The 10,369-nt window shown below is 42.0% G+C and overlaps 1 protein-coding gene across 1 annotated transcript in view; it reads left to right on the top strand.

The window, feature by feature from the left end:
- The window catches only part of LOC138969236 (uncharacterized), a 14,794-nt gene extending 5,096 nt beyond the window's left edge, over positions 1-9,698 (top strand). Inside the window, exons 3-6 of the mRNA XM_070341981.1 lie at positions 4,170-4,313; positions 5,663-5,809; positions 7,310-8,890; positions 9,398-9,698. Of these exons, the coding sequence (XP_070198082.1) occupies positions 4,170-4,313; positions 5,663-5,809; positions 7,310-8,890; positions 9,398-9,600 (2,075 nt within the window). The 3' untranslated portion in view covers positions 9,601-9,698. The remainder of the gene's footprint in view (positions 1-4,169; positions 4,314-5,662; positions 5,810-7,309; positions 8,891-9,397) is intronic.
- Positions 9,699-10,369: the final 671 nt, after the last annotated feature.

The following is a 10,369-nucleotide window of genomic DNA, read 5'->3' as shown; positions in this document are numbered from 1 at the left end:
TCGTCTCCCCTCATGCTTACATAATCATACGTACACGTGAATGGCAGGGGCGGATCACATCATTTTTATGGGAGGGTTCCAAATTTCGTTTAGGGATAATTCGACGACACGAAGCGCTTAGTTGAGGGCGCCCCCCCCCCCCCTCCCCGAAAAATGTTGATAAAAACAGGAAAATGGAGCAATCTGGTGCAATCTAAGCCAAGAAACTTATCCTAATACACCTTCCAAAAAGTAAATGTAAGAAGACAAATTTATATCCCAATATTGGCAATTGACCGATTGGGATACCTGAGCCAATAAATTACCCAAAATCAAGGAAAATGGAGCAATCTGGTGCAATCTGAGCATCAGGTCTTCTTTATTTTCAAATTTATTTATTTCTTCCTTTTTTCTCTTACATACATTTTTTTTTTAGGCTGGGGGGGGGGGGGGGGGGGGGTTCCGGAAACCCCTGAATCCGCCCCTGAATGGAATCTAACATATTCTTTCATTGTGTAATTTTCGTTTTTTCTTCTTCTTTGTTTCAGACATACTCTGTCTCTACATCTCTATCTCACTCTCCCTCTCTTACCTCTCTTCCTCCTTTTCTAACTCTCTCTTATTCTGACTGTCTGTTGGCAGTACCTCATCATGTGTTACACCATATTAATTCCATTTTGTTTAGGTTTATTTGGAAGAAAAAGTATTCAAATACGCGCGCATTTGAAAAAGTAAGACGAACAGTTATTATTATTATTATTATTATGAACATTTGTGCGCCTAATCTAAATATAGCCCTAGGCGCTTACAAAATATAAAATACGTAGTATTCTCATGCTTACATAATCATACGTATTACAAAATATAAAATACGTAGTATTCTCATGATTACATAATCATCCCATTTTCCTGTTTTTATCAACATTTTTCGGGGAGGGGGGGGGGCGCCCTCAACTAACAGTTATGTGTAAAGAAAAAGATTATGGTGGTTTGAATATGATAAACGTAGTAGATATGCACAACTCATTTATGATTTCCTGGCTTGTTAATTTGCATAACTCCACACAAAAGTATTGGTCTGTTATTCCAAGATATTGTCTGGCATGTCGGGGCATTGGTTTATCGTGCTTTGACTCAAATGCATCTTCGAAAACGATGAATGGCCTCAATAGTTGCAGATCATTGTTTTGGAAACAAGTGTTATTAACTTGGCTTGACAATAAAAGTTTTTTCTGTGAAAAGTATAATTTTGAACCAGTACATTTGAAGGACCAATGCATTTGGAACAATATGAATATTCAATTTAAACATAAATGCCTATTTTGTTTAAAGATTTTATAAAACATAATATCTCATTTGTAAAGGATGTCATGAATGAAAATGGTATTATTATTTCTTTTGAAGATTTATGTGAAAAAGTGGGTTATACACCATCCAGACAGTTTGAATATAATGCATTATGCACAGGCATTATGCACAGCACTTAAATCCAGACGTACTGACACATTACCATATCAATATTGTACATTGCAGGATTTCATTATTAATGGTGGAAATATAACAGCAAAGTTTATTAGAGCATGTTTAGTTGATCTTGATGTCCAGATTCCGGGTGCCTGTGATTTTTGGAAACGAAAACATAATGTAGATTTGGATAAGAGAAACTGGTTATTGGCTGTTAACAGCACAAAAGAAGAAAGATTACGTCTGCTGCACTGGAAATTATTACATAGAATATATCCAACCAATATTTTATTAAACAAAATGGGATTACGAACATCGAATAAATGTGAATTTTGTAATGAATTAGACACCCTTGAACATTTCTTTTTTAGTTGGTTTAAACAAGTTTATTCAATAAATTCCATTGGTACTATTACCGCATACATGAAATAAGGAACATGGAGCACAACAAGCTAGGCTTATAAGCGTACTCTTAAAAGCAAATGAAATTTGGCGGACGATTTTAATATAACAAATTTGAAATAATGTCAAAATAATAATGGTAAATTATGGTAGACAAACATGTAACAATAAAAGGAAACAAAAAACAAAAGAAAAAAAAACCAATGCTAAACTAACAACAGTACTCGCACGCGCTCGCACACTCACTCGCACACACACGCATACAATGACTTCCACATGGTTGAAAATAGAATACTACCAGAACAAGGAAATGTAAACAGTACTGCACATGGTCGTTTCGAACATGGATGAGATAAATGCATTCATTATTCAAAACGTTTGCTTAATAAGATAAACCTGAATAACTGGTCAAATATCAATGCATTTTCGCTGTCTGACTTGTCTCTATTGCCATACAGAAAATCATCAGCGGTTAGCAAATCATAGTTGGGCAGTGTTGACAAGGTGACTTCACGTATTTGAAGAGATAAGGGGCAATGAAAAATATAGTGCTCCGCATTTTCAACACGATAACCACAAGTGCATGACGGGTCGGGAATTAAATGTCTGTCAAATAGATCACTATTTAGATTGCTGATCCTCAATCTCAGTCTGCAATGGATAATTTCTGATTTTCGATCAGATGTGTATCTATACGAGGGAACAACAGAATCATCAGAACTAATACGTTTTTTAAATAACCCAATAGAATCAAGTTGTTTTACAGTATCTGGAAGCTCATTCCACAGGGAAGTCGAAGACAGAAAAAATGACTTTTTATACAATTCAGTTCGAGAGTGGGGAGTCTGTCTGTCAAGTGGTCTTCGTCTATGGTAAGGGTTCACAGAAGCAACGAGAGGAGGCAGACGTTCTAGTAAGAATGGTGGCACGCGTGCATTAACTAATTTGAAATACAAAATCAATTTGTGTCTTTTTCGCCTCTCCTTCAGTGTTGTAAATCCTGATTCATCGTACAATTTTTGGTGACTCGTGCCACGAACTGCACCTATAATGGTTCTTATGGCATCAAGATGCAAGTTTTCTAATAAAGTAGCTAATCTGTCAGAACAGTTATCCCAAATGACGTCAGAAAAATCAAAATGGGGAATAATAAAAGATTTATACATAAGTTCAAGTGCCTTTCGGCTAAGGCGATACTTATAGGACCGAAAACATGAGAGAAGAACACGTACTTTAGATATAATTGACTGAACATGTGATTCCCATTTGCAGTCGCTCTGAATCAGTACACCAAGATGTTTGTGAACGTGGTTTTCTCTCAGAATTGTTCCATCAAATACAAGAGGAAGGGTTTCAGGCATTCTATTTCCAGAAAAGGTCATCAAATCTGTTTTTAAATTATTGAAATTAACTTTCCATTTTTCCGCCCAGTGTGCAATTTTGGCTAAGTCTGCATTTAAGATCTGTGTCCGCGTGTTTAGTTGCCAAGAGGTGATGAAGGGTTGGAAAATATGTAAAGATTTTGTTTACAAGAAAATACATGTTGCCATTATTTTGAATGAAGAAAATGTATTTTTGGGTTATTTTAGGGAAAGTTTGAAAAATGATTATATTTATTTTGTGAATTATTGTATTTTAATCACCAAAATGACCATTGGAAAATTTAAATATGGGAAAAAGTTAGATTTGGGTGTATTATTGGAAACTGAGCTGAACATTAGGAATAAATTTATGTTATGATTATTTTTATTTATTTACTTAAACATATTAGTTTACTGATAAAGTTTGTTGATTTAAAAATGCACACATTTGACTGAGAAAAGAAAAGACCTATGAAGAAGGTTTGCTCCAAGCCACACACGAAGAAAAAAAAAAAAAATAAGGCAAAAAATAATTGTAGTAGCAAACCTGCATGCAACTGCGGTTAAAAAAAAAGAAAAACAAAACTCTCTTATTCTGACTGTCTGTTTTTCTCTCTATGTATGTCTCTTACAGTCTGTCTTTCTGTCTGTCTGCCCCCCCCCCCTCTCTCTCCCCCTCTCTCTGGTGATTTCTCTTCATCTCTCTGATTAAGTGTACCAGGCTGCATAAACAAAAAAACAAAATCACATGAGTTTTTGTTCATTTATTTATAACTCTCTGTAGTTTTCTAAAATTGTAAAATTGGATAGCAATGCGGTCAAGCTCATCGCATGTGCTATAGCAGAAGTGTCTAATCAATTACAGAAATGTTTTTATTATATGTTAAGACTGACTGTGTTGTGACTGTGCAAGGGTGTAAATGAACTCGGTCTTAAGACTTTGACTGTATGATCGCTCCCCAGGAATGTTCACGAACTTCGTGCTGCTGTCCGGGTACCTCAAGTCCAGCGGGTTGTTCTTCGTGGAACTGCTGAGAAAGTTCAACGCACCCGCCACACACACCGCCCTTCTCTTCTCCATCAGAGCAGGCATCTTCAGCCTCTGTGGTCAGAACATCCTTCTTTTCTATGCCAGCTGATGGGACGGGGGTTGTACGATGGGAGGGGGGTGGGGGGTGGGGGGGGGGGTATGGGTGGGTCGGGGATGTTTGGTGAGGGGTGCTGACGAGCGCTGCACTCAGGAATTTGATCACGTTTAACTGCTGAAGGCCGGTTAAATTCGAAGTTCGCAATGACTTTGTATAGGTTGGCTGGTTGTTGGATTGTTGCCTGCACTGGGGAAACAATCTGGCCGAAAAATGAAGGACAAAAACAAAACACTTTAAAATTGCTCTAGTGCGATCATACACTTTTAACCAAACTTTTTTTTCGAACTAATTCAGCTAATAACATTTAGCTTATAAGTGTTCGCTTCGGCTACGTCTCTTATCCTTCAGTGTCAAGGCCAGTTTAATAATATTGGCTTTAAGTTGCTTGCACGATAGTTCTTTCTGAGTCAAATGTCGATCGTTTGTGGAAATCAAGTACAAGAGGGAGGTAAGCTCCCTTGATATTGACAATAGAAATTGAGAGCTGTACGGAACAAATCTCTTTTCGAAAACAACGACAACCTCTGAACATGCAGCTGGGCAATTTTCATTCTTAAAATCATAATACGTACTATATCCTCCTTTGGTTACCACTATAGCAGTTGCTATTATTTGTTTTAAAGGCACAGTGCAGCTCACAGCCTTCGTTTTGCGTTTTTGTTGCAGCTGAGTGCATTTACAGTTCAAAAATCCTCCTATGGTAGTAAAACAAACCCAAAACTACCCAACGACGACATCTGTGAAGCTCGACAGTTTCTTGTTCACGCGAGTGCATAAATTAACCTAGTTATTACGTGGTGTTTTGTCGGAGTTCGATTCAACTGAGTGATTCCGGCCTCGATTTTGTTTTACACAAACTCATGATGACGTCTGACATAGTTTGCTAGTGACGGGTCTTTTTGTGCATGATGTGGTGATCTACCTGATCTAAATTTAGATCCAAAAATAGGTCAAGACCAGCCGGGTCCGAGTACGAAATTAATTCGTAAAAAAATCGCAGTTCTTGACTCTTTGGGTGCAAGTCAATGAAACTTGGTAGTTCTTCTAGCGGATAGCTGCCTGAGGTATGACTAAAAGCCCCAGGGGCTCCGTGCACCTGGATTTGACAAGTTCAGTACCTTTAAGAAGAATCTGCTGGAACATCTACAAAAGTGTTGGCAGTGGCCTTCCCCCAACCACGAAGAAAGTTTGGCAGATCTGCCAAAAATGGCTGTAAAGTTTTGGTAAATTGTAGGAACTTTCGACGTCAAACGTTAGCCCTGCTATGAATATATTTGAGGTATGTAATGGTGGAATTGTTCCGTGCAGGTTTGTACGTGATGAATGTCTTCCTGCCGAGGTTCGGACCACGTCGTCTGGTTCTGATGGGCGGCTTGTTGATGTCACTCAGCGCCATCTTGTCCTCCGTGGCCAATGAGCTCACTCTGCTCATTTGCATACACTCCGTTCTGCTGGGTGAGTGGAGTGGGGGGAGGGGATGAGTGTGTGTGTGTGTGTGTGTGTGTGTGTGTGTGTGTGTGTGTGTGTGTGTGTGTACTTACATGCGCGCTTGTGCGTGTTATGTGTTGATATTGCTGTGTTGATATTGCTGTGTTGATATTGCTGTGTTGATATTGCTGTGTTGATATTGCTGTGTTGATATTGCTGTGTTGATATTGCTGATACACAGCTTCATCAAGCATCTCCTCCTGAAAAGGTCAATGACCTTGTTTCTTCCCTACAAGACTGCGTTTCTGATGTAAAAGACTGGATGAATGAACACAAACTTAAACTTAACGAAAAAAAACTGAAGCAGTTTGCCTCTTCAACCTCTTCTTCTCGTCACAGTCTTCCATCTGCCATTCAGTTAGGCTCAGCATCTGTCACATTCTCAGGGAAGGCCAGAGATCTTGGGTTCTACCTTGACTCTGACCTCTCTATGAGACATCATGTCACAAAAACATGTCAGGCAGCCTACCTTGAAATTAGGCGCATCAGCTCCATCCGCCACTTGCTCACCGAAGAAGCCACAAAAACCCTTGTCACTTCCTGCATATTGTCTCGTTTAGACTATTGTAATGCCCTGTTGATTGGATATCCTTCGTTAGTTACCCAGCCTCTCCAAACTGTTCAAAATGCTGCAGCCCCCATCATCTTTAGGCCAAAGAAAACACAGCATGTCACTCCCCTGCTATACACATTCCACTGACTGCCGGTGGAACAGCGTATCAAGTACAAAGTCGCTTGTCTGTGTTTCAAGGTCTTCTCAGGAAGTGCCCCTCAGTACCTTTCGGAACTCCTGTACATATACACCCCATCACGCACACTCATCCTCTGACACCAGGCTACTGAAAGTTGAGCGCTTCAGCAGGAAGCAGCACGGAGCAAGACGCTTCTGTTGTGCTGCACCACCACCCTGGAACTCTCTTCCCTTCTCTGTCAGACACTGCACCTCTCTCAGCTCTTTTAAACAACAGTTGAAAACTTTCTTTTTAACAGAATATTACACCAACCTGGCCTAATGTCTTCTTCATTCCGTTTCTGCACATACTCCTCTCCCATAAAGTTGTTATGATTGTTGAGAGTGTTGGCTGTGTATGTTTGTATATATATATGTGTATTGCATATATGATTATTGTGTGAACAGTACATGTGGTGATTTGTGTCTGTATGATTAATTTGTTTTATGTAGGTTGTCCGTCGCGATATAACCTTGAACGGTTGAAAACGACGTTAAACACCAAATAAAGAAAGAAAGTAAAGAAATGTAGGTTGTACTTTTAATTGTTCTATTCTGTATATATATATATGTTCTTTTGTAAAGGGCCTGGAGCTATAGGTTAGGCACTTAAAAATGTCCAGTTATTATTATTATTATTATTATGTAATGGTGTGTGATTGCAGCCGTGCTGAAATCGCCAGGCGAGGTGCTGTGTTGATATCAATGTTATATAACCCTGTTGTGTGTTCTTGCAGCGTTAGGCATGGCCATGCTAATCTCCCCAGGCGAGGTTCTGATCGGGGCATACTTCAAGCAGCGCCGCTCCCTGGCGCTTTCCCTGGCCAAGTGTGGAGCTAGCATTGGCAACATGGCCGTCCCCCCGCTCGTCTCCTTCCTCCTGCAGGAGTACGGTCTCAGTGGCACGCTGCTGCTCTACGGCGGCATCTGCCTCAACTCTATTCCCGCTGCCTTGCTTCTCAGACCCACCTCTTTCTTCTCCAAATCGCATGTCCGTCGGCGGCAGCAGCAACGGTCCAACGCCAACAATGCGGCTTTAGGTATTGGTAGTACTGGTGATGTGACGTCAGTGGTGTGTAGGTCGGATTCCGAGGACGTCAGACATGTTGGGTCTAATGGTGTGGGTAGGGACACGTCAGTAGGACCTAGAACGAATCCTTCCATAGTGGTGGAATCGTGTGACCAGACTGGCAATGGGTCAGGCAGGACGAGTGAAGTGTCTTCGGGGCAGGTGGGGGACAGGGTGCGGACAGTATCTCCCCGAAAGGCGAAGAGTGAGTTCAAGCCAAGTGCAGTGTACGCAGCGCGTGGCTCTGACATGTTGCACTGTTCCAGTGACTCCAGGGTAAAGCCACACGCCCGGGGCGCAAAACCTCACAACCCCTTGCAGCCAGAGTCCATGTCTGAGATTATGTGCTCCCGGCACTTCGACACGCTGGAGGGCGACCTGGCGGCCCTTGCAAACAGCACCCCGGAGCTGGGCCTGCAGCCCGCCACCTTCAGAAAACGCACGAACTCCGAGCCACCGGAGAAGCCGCTGCAGATCAGGGTGAGGGAGAGCGAGAGGTCGCGGCACCAGCCCACCATTCTTGAGGCCATCAGCCAGAGCAGCGTGATAAAGTACATGTCCGTGTCCTCACTGGACGTCGTATCCGCCGACCTGTACGCCCAGGTGTCCGCGGGGAACGGTAAGAAAGGACAAAAGGCCGCCAGCGACAAGTCTGTAGACTCCGGTATTTGGGAGGACCGGGCGAGCAGGAAAGAGGATTTCGGTAGGAAGGACCAGAAGCCCGCCTGTAGTTGCAGGAGGGCGTTGACGTTCTTGGTGCAGTGTCCCAAGAAAATGGTGTTCATGTTAGACTTCTCTCTGTTCAAGAGGCCCACGTTTCGTCTGCTCATGTTTTACGTCACCGTCTCCCCTTTCGTCAACATCTCCCTGGATTATCTCCCCGCCCTCGCCAAGGAGAATGACGTCTCGGAAACAAGGGCGTCGCTGCTGCTCAGCATTATCGGTGGCCTTGACCTTTTTTGTCGTCTCTCGTGCGGCTTCATCGCCGACCTGAAGATCCTGCGTGTGTCCACCATGATCATCATCTCTTTCGTTATTCTGGCTCTGGTGACGCAGTTCGTGCGCTTCATGACGTCATTCGAGCATTTCGTGGTGCTTGCGGTTCTGCAAGGGATCTTCGGGGGCGTGGCCAACTGCCTGGCGCCCGTACTGATCATCGAGTTCGTGGGGCTTCAGAACATGGGCAAGGGCATCGGATTCTGTCAGCTCATCTCTGGCGCCTCCTTGTGCGCCGTCTATCCTTTCCTGGGTGAGTCTTCTGCTAATATGGACCTTTTTAAAAATCATTTTTAAAATGTTTAGTCTTTATCAAGATATGTCCCGGAAGTCAAAAGTGAGTGCACTACTGTGTTTTTCTTCATCCACAAGCTTTAGGAATATTTGGTCCTCGGTCTAACAGTGAAGGTTGTTTCAGGGTAGTGTAAAGGATAGACTGACAGCTAGACAAGACAGACAGAGGATTTCATGTCTTTAATTGCATACTGTGATAACGAACTGATTATTTATTATCTTCATGGAACTTTTTACAGAGAGAGAGAGAGAGAGAGAGAGAGAGAGAGAGAGAGAGAGAGAGAGAGAGAGAGAGAGAGAGAGAGAGAGAGAGAGAGATGGGAACTACTTACCTTTACTATAAATGTCAGACTAAAAGCAATGGCTCAACAGCGTATCAGCATATCTCACCTTGTTTGAGTATAAAAAAACACGAAAAACATTTATCAGGCGGCGTTACTGATTCCTTTTGTGCGTGTGTTGACAGGCTACATCCGGGATACGACAGGGTCTTACGCACTTGTGTATCACACGATTGGTTGTGGACTTCTGATAGCTGCGGGACTGTTGTGCCTGGAGGGACCAATCAAAAGACTCGAGGCCCGGAAAGATGCCAAAGAACATGATAACGCTTTACCAAAGATTGGAGACATTGAAATTGTTTATGACAGCAGTTCCAACGCCAGATGATAGTGGCCTTTGTTAACTTTACCTGTGATGTGCATTGTCATTGTCGAGTATTGTGAAGCCCTCGTGGATTTGCTGAAGGCATTGGAAGAGGAACTAGTTTTGGGGTGTTTTTGTTTTTACTAAGAGAAGGTTGTATCCGTGCATGAAAGTTTTGTTTGGTGCCCAGCAGCTGATGTAGAGTGCATGACATTGCCTCTGACTTGCACATGTGATTCGGTAAATTTGTGTCATATATTATTGTATGTCTGTACATTTTCAGTAGTGATATGTATGTTATGTCTATCTGAGTGGGATACCATGTATCTGTACTATCCATGACTGTTCATGACAGTTCTGCTTCGCGAAACGCAGGACGGTGAGAGTTGGGTTTCTCGCCAGTGTTTCCGGCCCCTTCAGTTGTCTATAACTATGTGAAGTATTGAATTTTTATTGTCCAATATATATATATATATATATATATATATATATATATATATATATATATATATATATATATATATATATATATAGAATGACGTCAAGAGCGAGAATGCATAGAAATTATACATGAGCAAAGGAGATCATCCTTTACTCTGTGTGTGTCTCCACCGCCTACATTCCAACTAGTGGAATTTTGAAAGCAGGGAGCACACTAGAGGTAATGGAAGAGGTGGGGGGAGGGGATAAGAATTAGATCTAGAAAGAACTCTTCACAGACAGCCTACTGGAGAATCAAACCCTTTCGGAGCCGATTGCAACACTGAACAAGAATAACCCGAGGAGAGTATAT

Source organism: Littorina saxatilis, linkage group LG6 (genome assembly GCF_037325665.1).
Source record: "Littorina saxatilis isolate snail1 linkage group LG6, US_GU_Lsax_2.0, whole genome shotgun sequence".
NCBI classification, from domain to species: domain Eukaryota; kingdom Metazoa; phylum Mollusca; class Gastropoda; order Littorinimorpha; family Littorinidae; genus Littorina; species Littorina saxatilis.
This window is presented reverse-complemented; position numbering and strand designations above follow the sequence as displayed.